Raw genomic sequence first — 14,710 nt, forward strand, 5'->3', positions numbered from 1 at the left:
TGTCTTAGGGAACCTGAGCTGGATGGTTATTCGCATTATTGTAGGACCTCTGCAAAAATAAATCCCAAGACCTGATTAGAAGGATATCTCCTAAAATCCCTTTGGCCAACACTGGTTCTTCAAAACAAACAAACAAAACTAAGCTATTCTAAGAGCCCTTGGGAAAAAGAGAACTACTGGTTGGACCGACAGAGGTTCCACCTTACCGTCTCCTGGAGAAACACCACTTCTGCCCTGGCCATGGGGCCCTCCTGCGGAGCACTGGGCTCCACCTGGCCAGCCTCTGGCGCCTCCTCCACCACCTTCTCTGGATCCAGCCTCTTCTCCGATTCACTTGAATGTTGACGGCTCGGGGGGGTTTCCGAGGTTTTCTTCTCCTCCTGTTGGGCTCCTCGCTCCACAGAAAGGCCTTTGCTGCATTCTACTGTCCTCACTGCTCCTGGGCCTGGCTTGGCATCCTCCAGAGCCACCTTCTTAGGTACCGAAGCTGCAATGAGGATGCGAGTTACTGGTTGAAAGAGACTGACAGCTCATTTTAAGAGAGGCTGTTCCCAGCCCAGGCACTGACCTGGACTCATCCTGCTTCCCAAGGATGGAGGGCACCCTCCCAGCTCCCTGCTCTCTCAAACTCTCCACACTTCCCTCCTAGTGTCCTGTGTTCAGATTCCAGAGTTGCAGACCATCAGAGATGGGAGGTCATCTGTCCAGTGGCTCTCAATTGGAGACCACCGTGCCTCTCCCTTTTGCAGGGGACATTTGGCAATGTCTGGAGACATTTCTGGTTGTCTAACTGGGTGGTGGGAGTGGTTAATGGTATCTAGTGAGTAGAAGTCATGGATGCTTCTAAATAATCCTGCAAAGTATCGAACAGTCCCCCACAAGAAAAAAATTACCCACGCCCAAATGTCACGAGTGCTGAGGTTGAGAAACCACGCATTACCCAATCTTTCACTTCACACACAAGTCAATTCAGACCCTGAAAAGTCAAGTCTGTAGCCCAAGGTCACAGAAATCTGTTATCTACAAAGATGGATTGTGATTGTGATTGACAGCTTCCTGACAGATGGTCTGGCTCGGAGCCCACAGTCTTAGCCACTTTACTGCCCTGTCTTGCAAACTCTGTGAAGCCAATGGTTCTCAACCTTTCTAATGCCGTGACCCTTTAATACAGTTCCTCATGTTGTTACTGTTATGAATCGTAATGCAAATATCTGTGTTTTCTGGTGGTGTTGGACTCTACAGCAGCGGTACTCAACCTGTGAGAACCACTAGCAGGGCTGCCTAAGACCATCGGAAAACACAGGTATTTACATTACGATTCGTTAACAGTAGCAAAATTACAGTTATGAAGTAGCAATGAAAATAATTTTATGGTTGGGGGTCACCACAACATGAGGCACCGTATTAAAGGGTCGCGGCATTAGGAAGGTTGAGAACCACTGGTGTAAGCAAATGTGAGTCTGGTTTTCAATCTCCTGCAGTAAAACGAGAGCCCTCCCCTCGCCTGCGTTACCTGCAGAAGCCTCGGCTCCCGGGGGCTTCTCTTCAGGACAGCCTCCGCTCTCCAACCCCTGGAGAGAAAACTCTTCCAGGCTGGAGAGAGACTGCAGCTCCTTGGGGGGCGTCCTGCACGGGGTGCTGTTGGTGCTGATGACCGCGGACACGTGCAGTGGCACGGACACGGCAAAGGGCTCGGAGATGTTGAGCGCCTTGCGCTGGTGCCGAGGGGAGGGCTCCATCTGGAAGAGGCTGCTGGTGAAGACGGACTTGCTGGGGCTGTCGCTCGAGGTGTAGAACATGCCCAGCATCTTCGGGGCTGTCTGCTCGCTCTCGGGATCCTCGATGGGCCGGAACACCTTCAGCTGCTCCGGCGGGGGCCGGGCCTGAGCGCCCTGGGGTTGGCTTCGGTCACTGCTCAGGTCGCAGCCCCCCTCGGCCCCCGCCGGCATCCCCTCGGGGCCCCAGTCACCCTCCTGCTTGGTGAGGTCACAGGAGCTGCCAATGCTGGTCGCATGCATTTTCGCGGCTGGAATGAAAAATCCACCGGTGGCGACTGATAGATTGAAATTGCCTTTGGTGTCTTTCCCTAGTAAAAAAGCAGGCAAACACAGGGTCAGCAGCCGGTAAGAGAAGGAGCTGACTACTGGAAAGACAGAGCACCCTGATGAGAAAGACAGGGCCAGAACCTCTGGCTGATGAGATAGGAAGCATCCTTCATTGCGCCTGCTCAGTTAGGATGCCCTGACAGGGCCACTCGCTGTGTCACATGTATCTGCTTTCAACTTTGCAGGGAGAGCCGTTTCCAAAAGAGGGCCACTGCTAACCAGAGCAGTCATCCTCCAAGCATCACATGGAGATCATGAGCATAAAAAGACGGGTGGGAGTGGACAGAATGATGATTGCTCAAGAGGAAGGAGACTAAGAGGGCAAAATAACAGAATCTTATTTTTGAAACTTATCCTTTTACGCCGCCTCTGGGCAAGAATTGCCTCGAGAGGTTTCAAAAACCCAAAGCAAATGGGTGGCTATAAAGGCAAGACAATGATAAAAGTACTGAGTCAGGTTAAAAAGAGTTCACTGAGTATTTTACAAGTTGAGAATTATTTTGAGAAGTTGTTCTAAAGATGTTCTGTATGATTTCATATTGCTTCATTTATCAAAGAGCAAAACGTTTTTTATTAAAGGGGTTGGAAAGTCATGGGGTAAATGTGAGGTGTCTCATCTCTGCTGGGAAGCCCTTGTGGCAGTGCTGTGGGCTGCTTAGGAGAGAGAGAGAGAGAGAGAGAGAGAGAGAGAGAGAGAGACAGAGACAGAGACAGAGAGACAGAGAGACAGAGAGAGAAGGACAAGTCAGCCCTGAAGGCTACAGCTGTAAGAACCCAGGCGGTGTGAGGTGTTGCTTTGATAGTAGGTATCACCTCACTTGCAACTGTGCACACATCTACTCCAAAAAGGGATGACCAGCGACACTCCAGGCTGGTGCCTATCATGTTGATTGACGAATGAATGAAGCCACCGATTCAAAATCATGACATGATAATGAGAAAGCTAATGTCTATGAAAATACACAAATTCAAGGCACGAAAGTACCAAGGCACGGAGTTCTGAGGCATGAACCAGTGCCGGCTCTCTGTCACGCCCACGGAGAAGCCTGGTTTTCAGGGGTTGCCCTTTCCCCGGGTTCAGGTGTGAATGTACAAGAGCTGCAGTCTCCCTCTGTGGTTAGAGGAAGGCTGGAGGAAGAGAGTGGCCCTGTAGAGGGAGTTAACACAAGGGCTACGTGAACGCCTTGAGTTCAGAGAAAGCCAGGGAGGGATGGGACCGGGGGATTGTGCATGACCCTGACTGGAGACCAGCAGGCCCAGTAGCTTGTGATGGCGAGTATGGTGTCGCAGCTGCAGTCTCCCAGCTGCAACCGCCAGTTCCAAACCCCACGGTAAAATCTCACCTTCCACGGGCACTGAGCACAGTGAGTCCATGCTTTTGGCTGGCCGGATCGTAGCTTTTTCCACTAGAGACAAAAGGAAAAAAATATCCTTGTTGAGTGCATAGGAAGAGGAAGCGTTCAGGACAATAGGTTGCACTGTTGGCCCACAAGAAGAGTTTCTTCAGCAAAGTTTTCCAAGTATTTATAATATTCCCCTTTGGAAAACATCCCCCACTCCACTGTTCCTACTTTATGACTGGAATGGACCTTGTAAAGACAAGGCATCTGTAGATCAAAGTTTTATTAACATTAAACAGATACAGGTAAATTATAACTTTGCCCAATACTGGCTATCCTCAAATGAGGAGTCTCTCAGCACCGAAGAAGAATTTGGTAAAACAGGTGAGAGGGCCCAGGTCACCTTTCTCCCCTGTGGAGCTTTGCTCTTTGAGATGTCACCCTCATCTAACCTGGAGCAGATGACAACCAGCCACACATTTTATATGAGCCTGGTGGACTCTGTGCATCACTGTAAGCCACCTAAGCAGGTTTTTGGAAGAGTGTGGCTTAAATAAGTAAAAACCTATTCCAGGCTCAGGATTAGGCCCTTTCACAGATACCACCTCTTTTCAGGGAAGTGAGTTAACTGGAAGGTCGTTCCTTCAACTAGAAGGTCAAGTTCGCTCGGAGGGGAAAGAGGGTGTTTTGGAAGCCGAGTGGGAGTCCCAGAACTCGTGTAAAGAAACTTGAATTTGGAAAGATCTGGCTATGAATCTCAACTCTGCCATTTTGGGTCTTGTGATTTTAGATAAGCAGCTTACCTTTCCTAAACTCCAACTTTCTCACAGGTAAAATGAGGAAAAACAGAGCTGCTGTGAGGAGTCAATGAGTAATGCATATAAAATAAGTAGGTTGTACTAACATAGAATAGGGTAGATGCTCAATTCTAAGTAGCTACTGTTAATGTTGTTGTTCTTCAGAATAGACCAGGATTCAGCAATCAAAGACAAACGGGGGGATGGTTACAGAAGCACTCAGAGTTGGCCTTAACCCACACTGGACTTTGCCCCTCTTTCAAAGATTCCCCCTTTTCTCCCCTTGTTCCAAACCCAGATGCTTCTGGAGGTTCCACATTAGCCCTTGGCCTCCCCGGCTTGTGGCCTCTCTCTGCCCGAGGCCCATGTGCCGGGGGAGGACACAGCCCTCTTCTCTCAAACCCTTGCTGATGGCAAGATGGCCTTCAACCTCCTCACATCTCTCGCTAAGCCAGAATCCTTATCCTTCGAAGATCCGCTATTTTCACAAGTTACACACTGATTATTGTCCTCCCCCTGCCTGGCCGGTGAGCCTTGCTCGTGGATCCTGAAACCACCTTTTCCTTCGCTGTAGGAGCTGCACTTCTGGACTCGCGCTGTGTCCTAGGTCAGCCTGAGGGGCAGTGACCCTATGACCCCAAGTGTCCTGGAGGCTGAGCACACTGCTGTCGCAGGGCCGGCAGTGTCCACCTTTCACTCTGGGCCTCTTTCTGATGGAAACTCTTGGTGGCCACAGCCTCTGCGTTTGGGAACAGTCACCAAGGATTCCCTGGCCCCTTTTCTGGATGGAAACTAAGCACTCAGGGCTCCTTGGCCCATGGCTATATTTCTATATATTTTTTATTGATTTCAGAGAGGAAGGGAGAGGGAGAGACAGAAACATCAATGATGAGAGAGAATCACTGATCAGCTGCCTCCTGTATGCCCCACAGTGGGATCAAGCCCACAACCCAGGCATGTGCCCTTGACCGAAATCGAAACCTGGGACCTTTCAGTCCGCAGGCCGACGGTCTATCCACTGAGCCAAACCGGCCAGGGCTCATGGCTATATTTAGATTATGTTTTTCTGTCAGGGACCCGGCAGCCTTTAGGTCCTTGATTTCTCTCTTAGATTATCCTCAGGACTTTGGGACTTTTTCCCACTCAAAAGAGTTCATTTTGGAGGGCTCCCTGGAGTCCTGGTTTGATGATATACCGCTCTATGCATCTTCATTCTGTCCATACCCCAATTTATCTTATTCTTATTTTTCTCCATTCTCTAAATATGGGCAAACACCCCTTTACCTGATGTCCCCCCATCAAAAAAATTTCCAATGCTATTCATGATGAATTAATTTTTAAATTTTCTTTAGTATGGAAAAGATTAAAAATGTACTTAAATATATTACTCCACTGATTGACTTCTTTTCATGTTCATATTTCAACAAATAGCAAGTCCACATGCCATTTATGGAGACCAAGCTGATGGGTTATGGTCATAAATTCCCCCATTCCCACCACAGTCTTCAGTTTTTAGGGTTCCAGCAACACTTCTCTGATGAAAAGTGGCCACATAGGCAACAGTCAAGGTAACAGAGAGCTACTTGTGTTAACACTGATGGTACTTTTGTTATATCCCTGCATCCTATCAAAATGCAGCCAGTTTGATGATCTATCTCTGATTAGTTTGTTTATGAGGTATTAATCCAGCAGTTTTCAGCCCTGGCTGCATAGCACTTGGGGAGCTTGTTAGGAATGACCAGGACTCTGATGTCACCACAGACCTCCTGAGGCAGAGCTGCTGTGGGCGAGAACCAGGCTGTGGGCGATCGGAGGGGCAGCCGTGCTGAGAAGCCCTGGCCCGGGACATGCTGTGCGTCCGTGAGTTTTCCACCATGGATCCTCTTGGACCTCTTCCTTTTGGAAACCAATCGTCCCAAGTCAACATCAAGGCAAAGCATTTAATTTTTTGCTTGTTGTTTTGTGCTGTTCTTTTTAACTTTTCATTATCTGGTGAACTTCTTTTATTGTATCACCCATTCTGTAACTGAAATTCTCTCTTTAATGTGCGTAAGCAAGTCTCTCATAATAAAGAATTTCTTGCCAGATTACTCCTCCCCTTAAATTCTTCTTTGAGAATCCTGATTTTTGCTTTGTATCTGATCTGCCATAACCGTGGCAACCTGTCCTCTTTACCTGGACTATCTTTCTCTAGTTTATGAAAGACATGTTTTCCCATATCCTGCATATTTTAGATGCCTACCCAGAATCCGTTTCCCCTCCCCCTTCTCACAGAGCCCTGTCCGTCTTAGATGCATCTGACTGTAAGCCCATTCCTCATGCCAAGTCACTGGTTCAGGAACCCAGGCCCAAGCCAATCAGCATAGAGCACTCCCTGGGCCATCGGGATTGATCCATGTGACTCAGTGACTGTGAGTGAAATAGGGGAGCATGATGGATGTTCCTGGAAAAACAGGATCTCTGTTTAGAATAAGCAACCTGAAATAATGTTCTTTCTCTTTCTGGACAGTGATAGTCACAGGTAAAGCCCAGAACTACTACAAGGCAAACCCAAACGTCTATAAAATAAAGGGCCAGTCAAGGGCAGAAAGAACGACAAACTGCTCTGGATTGGAGGAGGTGAAGGTGCAGGACAGCTCAATGGAATGTGGGTTCCTGGATGGGGTAGGTCCTGGACTAGAAAAAGGACATGAGTGGAACAATTGGCCAAATATGAACAAAGTTTATAATTTACTTCATAGTATTATATTGATATTAATCATCTGACTTTGATAATTATATTATGGTGATGTAGCATGTTAAAATTTGGAAAAGCTGCCCGACCAGCGTGGTTCAGTGGTTGAGTGTCTGACCTATGAACCCGGAGGTCACGGTTCGGTTCCTGGTCAGGGTGCCCAGGTTTGGGCTTGATCCACTGGGGAATGCAGGAGGCAGCCAATCGATGATTCTCTCTCATCATTGATATTTCTGTTTCTCTCTCCTTCTCCCTTCCTCTCTGAAATCAATAAAAATATATTTTCAAAAAATATTGGAGAAAGCTGCATGAAGAGCATATGGGTCCTCTGTGTACTATTTTTGCAAATTTTTTAAATAAATCTAAATTTATCTAAAAAAATAAAACCCAGAAAGATTCTCTAGTTAATGTATAAGTTTCTCTTTCAGAGCTAGTGAGTTTAATGTGATGAAACCAAAGACTTACAGAGCAGAACAAGGGGGGATATATCTCATCAACACAACTGCTGATTCTTACCTGAGAGCCTCTGTCCTCTCACAAACACGCTCCCATTTCTACTCAGCTTGGACTTGGAGTCTGATCCAGAGCGTCCCAGATTAAATATTGATTTCCACTTCTTTGATTTACTGGAGAGCTTTCTTCTAAAAGAGCCAAGCCATATGGGGTTAGTTTCCTAATGAGTCATTTCAAGGAGGCTTTCAGCTTGAGAAGGAATAGCCCAAACACATTCTGGTTATGAATGGCCTGGACATTCCAGGAAATTCCCCTCTAAAATCCAAGTTGAGGACTCTCTCCTGACTCTCTCCCTGTCCGGGGATGCCCTAGATGACCAAGCGAGGCTTTCATGAGTCAGCACAAAGTACCGCATTCCCCAGAGAAATGGGCAGAGGCATGCCATTAAAGGCAGTGGTGGGGCACACAGAGGCAAGGATTGACGGGAGACTCAGAGGTCACAATCAACCACACAGTTCTGGGAATTCTGGGGAGAATTCTGGTAAGCACTTTTGCCCTGGGTTTTCAGAGGTCCCTATTTTGAACGAGAATAAACACTAAAGACCAGAGAGCTCAGGCCTGGTATGCTCCCTGCACTGTGGGCCACACTGCTGTCACATCCACAGGTGAGAAAAGAGCTAGTGATGACTTGTATGGACTTCAAAGGGGGTGTATGAGAAAGCAGTGTGGAAAAGAGTCTGGCCTGGGAGAGGGGCAGGCTGCTGGGTGTGGTCAGTGGCCACTGCAGAGCAATGCCCAGGGCAGTTAGCGTGCCTCTCATTTCCCTGACGCCTGGCACCAGGCCGCTTCCGTAGGAGGCGGGGAAATGACAGGGCTGGACTCCCAGGAGCCTGGTGCAACTAGGGTCACCACCAGGGGTCACCAAAGACACCTTGCCCAGCTCTGACTCAGCCCAGCGCTCAGATTTCATCAGGAGCCTTTTCTCTGCAGGGTTCTCACAGAGCACCCGGACCTCCAGCCCAGCATGTTTCACCATCAGTCACAGAGACACCTGCAGTGCTGGGTGGTTTCTTTGGATCTGGTCGGGTTTTTTTTTTGTTTTTTTTTTTCAAGCACTTGGCCTTGGGGTGGATTTGACAGGGTGGGTAAAACTGGGGAAGGGTGCCCCTCAGGTGTGGTTGAAGTGCACAGAGAACAGGCACTTGGTAGTGCAGAGCAGGGTTGCAACAGAGGCAGTGAGAGGGAGAAACGAGGAAAGAAAATAGCCTGTGGTTTTAAATGACGTTTGGAGGAGAGGAAGGGCTCTGGAAAGTCTGAGAGGAGGTGTGGAAGCCAGTGCCGCATGCCCAGACCTCCCAGTCTCGAGCGGCAGTATTAGTCAACTTGTCCTCCACTCATCTCGATGCCCTTGGCAATGTTCTGTGGAGGTGAAGGGTGGGGGCAGGGAGTCAAGTTTGTTTGTTAGTAAAGCTCCTTTAGAAAATGCCAAGCTTGCTTTGTCTGAACTCAGGAATGAGGGGTTTACCCATGACTCTGGGTGCCTGTGAGCCCCATCCCCGCTCTGGTGCTGAGACTCTCTGGTGGAAGACCAGGGTCATGATGACTCTGGGGCAGTGAGTGCAGGCACCAGCCACCGAGAGAGCGTTGGGGAGACAGCTCCTTTCTCTTCTGGAACGTTTTCTTAGACCCCGACCCCGATTGCACCCCCAGCCCATGCGGCCATCGTGGCCCCCAGACCATGCTCCTCCCTCCTCTGAAGCCCTCCTTCCCACCACCTCCCAGAATTGCAAAGAAGGCCACTCACTTGTTGTCTGGTAACTCCAGGACGGTGTGGAAGAGGGTGCCCATGGGAGGCACGATCTCGGGCAGGCTGTTCTCCCTCCTTTCCTTCCGGGCGGGATGGTTAGTAGCCAGGCTCCGGGCCTGGGCTTCCTCCAGGCTCACCAGCTTCATGGGCAGGGAGAGGGCTGGCAAGGTCAGGCTCTTCACGATGGGCCAGTTTTCTGGACAGAGAGGAGAAGAGCGCATAGACTCCTGGGAGGAGGCCTGTGCACCGGTCCACCCAGGCTCCCCGCCCACAGCTCCTTCCTTCCTGGCCTCCCGGCAGGTGACTCCTCTTGGGCCTGGTGGGGTCCGGGGCCGAGTCTGCATACAGAATAGCACAAACCACCTGGCCAGACTAGCCAGAGGGCACACAGGGCCTTCAGGAGGTGAATTGCACTAACTGGATTCTTCAAAGAGGACTCATCACTCACTCATTCATTCATTCATTCATTCATATAACAAACATGGATTTATTGTGGACCAGAATAACAGCAGTGGGTCTTTAACCCCAGAAACCGCTCAGTACTCTGGCCAGGTGGGAGGTAGCCTCTCTCAACTGGGGGAAGACAGGAGATTGCTCCCTCTCTCCACAGCTGGAAAACAGGCGCTCCAAGGCAATTTAAGGTTGGAGCCATGTTTTCCCTAGATCACGTAGGCTTGCATCTTTGCAGTGAGAAGTCATTTAATAGCCGACACCATTCTCTAAAAGATAAGAGGCTGTTTACTCACTACCCAGTCATCTTCAAGCTAATCCTTTCCTTCTGCAGTTTTTATTTTTAGAAATGGAAGTGATGACAGATCAGTGCAGTCCAGGGTTATCTCTTTTCTCCCAGTCAGTTGTTCTCAACTCGGGGCAATTTTGCAGCCGTCCCTCCAGCCAGGGACATTTGGCAATGTCTGGAGACATTCTGGGTTGCCACAAGAATGTTAGGGATTGTTGTTGGCACTAGTGGGTGGAGACCGAGGTTGCTGCTAGACATCCTATGATGCACAGGACCGTGTCCCACAACAGGAATCAGCCAGCACTAAGTGTCAATAGTGCCGAGGGTGAGCAACCCTGATCTAAGTGAAAAAGAAGACATCTAAGTTTGCCTTTATTTACTCTTTTGGCAACCGTGCCGGTTTTCTGTAACTTTGGAAGGTGTGAAGAGATTCAAAGATAGCGTGGCCACCCTGGCCGAGCGGCTCAGGTGGTTGAAGCATCGTCCTGTGTACCAAAAGGTTGAGGGGTTTGATTCCTGGACAGGGTATGTATGGGAGGTAACTGATCCATGTTTTTCTCTCTCACATCAATGTTTCTCTCTTCTTTCTCTAACATGCCTTCAGGTGAGGATTAAGAAGAAGAAAAAAAGATAACTTGGACAAATCAAGACTAAGAAATCTTGTTTTGTATAGCACTCACTTTTTGTTTAGAAAGCACCTTGGTAGTGCTTTTTCTCTTTGTAGAGCATGACCCGCTCTGGGTGAAGGGAAATAAAACCACTGAAAAGGGGCCAGCAGAAAACGGAGACACTGTGACCCTGGGAGGTTTTGAGGAGGGAGCATGGGCATCATTCAGTCAATTAAGTAAGTCTGTGACCCGCAAGACTTATCACCAACGGTGTTGAATTTAACTTAGTTTTCCTACTCAATACAAAGCAGGTTAAACTATTTGCATTTAACTTACTCTTAATATTTGTTTGTAGATTCTAGATTATTATTTGTTACTTAATTATTTATTTACTTAAAAGATTAAACCACTCTGGGAGCAACTGGAACCACAGAAAAACATACACAGCAGGTCAGGAGACCTGGGTTTAGCACCTCCTCTCCCCCTACTTCTGGGCTCCAGTATCCTAAGGCGTATCCATCAGTTCTGCCTGGATGCTTAACAGGCATCTCCAACTCCACATTTCAGAACAGAGCTTGTGCTCTCGGCTCTTCACCTCTAGACCGACACCCCCTCCCATCGTCTTCAACTTGGTAAATGGCACCGTGAAGCTCCCGGTTGCATAAACCAAAATGTAAAGGGCCGCCTGGGAAGGCACTTGGGTATTTCTTTCTTTTTCTTTTTTTTTTTTTTTTAAATATATTTTATTGATTTTTTTACAGAGAGGAAGGGAGAGAAACAGAGAGCTAGAAACGTCGATGAGAGAGAATCATCAACCAGCTGCCTCTTGTACACCCCCCACCGGGGATGTGCCTGCAACCGAGGTACATGCCCTTGACCAGGATCGAACCTGGGACCTTTCAGTCCGCAGACCGACGCTCTACCGCTGAGCCAAACCGGTTTCGGCATGGGCATTTCTTCTAATTGTTGCCAGCTGAGACCAAGACGATTGGCAGAGCCGGGTCTAGGATACACATTTCCCCAAGATGATGGAAAGTGTAATCAGCTTGGCCTTCCATGTTAGCCCAGGTGTTGGCAGGGGCGGGACTAGATATGTAAATCCAGACATGCTAGGGCCTACGTGAGAATGAAAATAAGTTGGTGATAACTTCCTGGTATTGGGGGTATAAATAAATGCGCTGGGAGGGGTCATCGTCGTTGTTGCAGCCTCTCCATCAGAGAGGACGGATGGTGTCCCACCCAGCTCCCGGCTTCCAGCTTCCAGCTTCAAATCTATTTCTGTGTCTTCTTTCTTTCTATTATTTCTCAATCCCTGGCCACCTCCACTTAGAACCGGTTCGTTCATTTCTCTTTCCGTGCTGGATGCGGAAAAGGGAGATCCCCACCATGTGTCTGGCCCCCGCCAAGTCAGGCCCTTGCACTAAAACCTGTAGTTGTTTTTTCACTCATTCCTTTCTTTGATGCAACCCCTTCTCCCCCTCCAGCCTATAATCAAGTCCTATAACTGACCCTCCGAAACATATCCTGAGTCCAGCCACTTTCCTCCATTCCCACGAACATGCTTGTCCCGGCCACCATGTTCTGCCACCTGATTTCTGCCAGAGCTCCTTGACGGACCCCCCCTGCTTCCAGCCTCGTTGCCTTTCCGTCTCTCCTTCACACACCAGCTAGAACGCTCAGATTCTGCACGCCCTGCTCAAAACCCTCCAGGCCTTCCCATGGCACCGAGAACAAAGCAAACTCTTAGCATGACCTACAAGCACCTCCATCTCTTGCCCACCAACCCAGTGGTCGACAAAGATACACAGTACATTGTTTTGAATGTATACTCCCATTATATATAATGTATGTATTTGTAAATCATACATATGTACCACTGTATTAGTATCATATGTAATAGAAAGCCTATACAATCATAGAAATTACCAAGTATGCAATAAACATAAGTGAAAAGAAATTGTAACAGTTTCTTCAAACACCCAAACTTGGTCTCTGGTGTCCCGTAGGGCGGAGCACTCTAGCCGCGCTGGCCGGCGTTCTGCAGCACAGTGAGCCCATTCCCACCTCGGAGCCTTTACACTCCCTGCTCTCTGTGTTTGGAACATGTGTCCCCAGATCCTCCCATGACTGCTCCCTTTAGTCATTCAGGTTTCAGTTCAAAGAGGCCATGACCACTCTGCACCCAAATAACACCCCCGAGTCACTGACCGTCCCATTGCCCTGCCGTCTGATCTTCATGATATTTATGGTCTTTGAAGTGATAATGTATTTATTTATAAACTTACGTATTACCTGTCTCCCTAACCAGACCTGAGCTCTGTGCAGGACAGTGACTTTGCTGTTTGTGTAAGGACACTGTCCTCAGCATCTAGAGTTGCCCAATGCATTCTCATGTTTTAATGAATCTTAGCTATAGCACAATTTTTCTGGCCTCACTGCTCTCGTTTATCAATTAAAGGCACTGGATTCTATGACTTCTATAATCTTCCCAGTTTGAAATAGAACCCTATTTCCAAATCTAAAATTCCAGAGGATATGACTTACTCCATTTTACGTAAACATTAGTATGTTACCTTACCAAACTCAATGCAAACTCATAATAAAAACATTTAATTCATTGAACAATAAGTATTGAAGGCAATCAAGAGTTAAAGAGTCAAGAGTAAATTGGACCTGGCTGGTGTGGCTCAGTGGATGAGCACCAACCTATGGCGCAGGGGGTCACGGTTTGATTCTCAGTCTGGGCACATGCCCGGGTTGTCGGCTCAATCCCCAATGGGGGCGTGCAAGAGGCAGCTGATCAATTATTCTCTTTCATCATTGATGTTTCTATCCTCCCCTCTCCCTTTCTTTATGAAATTAATAAAAATACACATTAAAAAATATATTAAATTTGCCAAAGCCAGTTTGGCTCAGTGGTAGAGCGTCGGTCTGCCGACTGAAAGGTCCCAGGTTCGATTCCGGCCAAGGGCTTGTACCTTGGTTGCAGGCACATCCCCAGTAGGGGGTGTGCAAGAGGCAGCTGTTCAATGTTTCTCTCTCATCGACGTTTCTAGCTTTCTATCTCTCTCCCTTCCTCTCTGTAAAAAATCAATAAAATATATTTTAAAAAATATATATTAAATTGGATTTCAGTATGCAGGACAAAAGATGATTAAGGCAATGGTCACAAAAAGAACAGGTGTTTCCAAGTTAGAATCAGGAACAACCTTAACACTAACAGTCATGGATTTGCTATTGGGAAGAACATTGCCCTTAGGCATTAATAACAAAAAAACTACAGAGGTTTATTCATCTATTTTCCTATTTTCTCCTCACAGAGGCAGCATGGCTGATAGATCGTATGTTCAATGTTCTGTCCCACCAGTTACTACCAGGGTAGCTTTGGAGAATTACTAAGCTTTCCTGTTTCTCTGGTCCTTCACGTATAAAATAAAGTTGATAACAACTTTATAATGGTTGTTGTGATAAGTCAATGAGAAGATGTACATGGAGTGCTTGCAATAGTTCTTGGCATAGATTAAGTCCACAATAAATTATTGATTGACTCAAAAGGAAGAATGAATGAATGCATATTACTTCTTATTGACTTTCACAAAGGATTTATATAGTTTACAATAAATAATCCATCTAATGGGAAAGTTAAAGTTAAAAGAAATGAAAGCTGCTCCTCCATATCTAACCAAGAGAATTGAAAACATATGTTCACACAAAATTTTGTCATATATAAGTTTTGCTACCCCAGCTTTTTATTCATTTCCATTTGTGTGAAATACCTTTTTCCATCCCTTTACTTTTAATCTGTGTGTATCTTCCATTCTCAGGTGGGTATGACAGCATATATGTGGCTTATTTTCTTATCCATTCAGCTTTGTATGTCTTTTGATTGGAACATTTAAGCCAGTTATATTTAAAGTGATTATTGCTAGGTACACATTTATTGCCATTTTATTTTTTATAACTATGCTCCCCCTATTTTTCTTCCTTCTTCTTAAGAAGACTTTTTTACATTTCTTGTAATACTGGTTTGGTGGTAATGAACTTGTTTAGCTTTCCTTTGGCTGGGAAGCTCTTTATTTTGCCTTCTATTTTATATATATATATATATATATATATATATATATATA

General features: G+C 47.0%; 2 protein-coding genes across 3 annotated transcripts in view; both read right to left on the bottom strand.

Moving 5' to 3' along the window:
- The window catches only part of ADPRH (ADP-ribosylarginine hydrolase), a 433,494-nt gene that overhangs the window by 250,095 nt on the left and 168,689 nt on the right, over positions 1 to 14,710 (bottom strand). The gene's annotated exons all lie outside the window — the stretch shown is intronic.
- The window catches only part of ARHGAP31 (Rho GTPase activating protein 31), a 106,261-nt gene that overhangs the window by 7,311 nt on the left and 84,240 nt on the right, over positions 1 to 14,710 (bottom strand). The window contains exons 7-11 of one of the 2 annotated variants that reach the window (XM_084871500.1): positions 9,234 to 9,432; positions 7,493 to 7,617; positions 3,449 to 3,511; positions 1,514 to 2,026; positions 207 to 487 (exon numbers count right to left, since the gene is read on the bottom strand). In XM_084871500.1, coding sequence (XP_084727626.1) covers positions 207 to 487; positions 1,514 to 2,026; positions 3,449 to 3,511; positions 7,493 to 7,617; positions 9,234 to 9,432 — 1,181 coding nt within the window. Of the gene's footprint in view, positions 1 to 206; positions 488 to 1,513; positions 2,087 to 3,448; positions 3,512 to 7,492; positions 7,618 to 9,233; positions 9,433 to 14,710 lie in introns of both variants that reach the window. The other variant, XM_084871499.1, reaches the window with a different exon arrangement.

Source organism: Pipistrellus hanaki (genome assembly GCF_964339955.1).
Source record: "Pipistrellus hanaki genome assembly, chromosome: 2".
Lineage (NCBI taxonomy): Eukaryota > Metazoa > Chordata > Mammalia > Chiroptera > Vespertilionidae > Pipistrellus > Pipistrellus hanaki.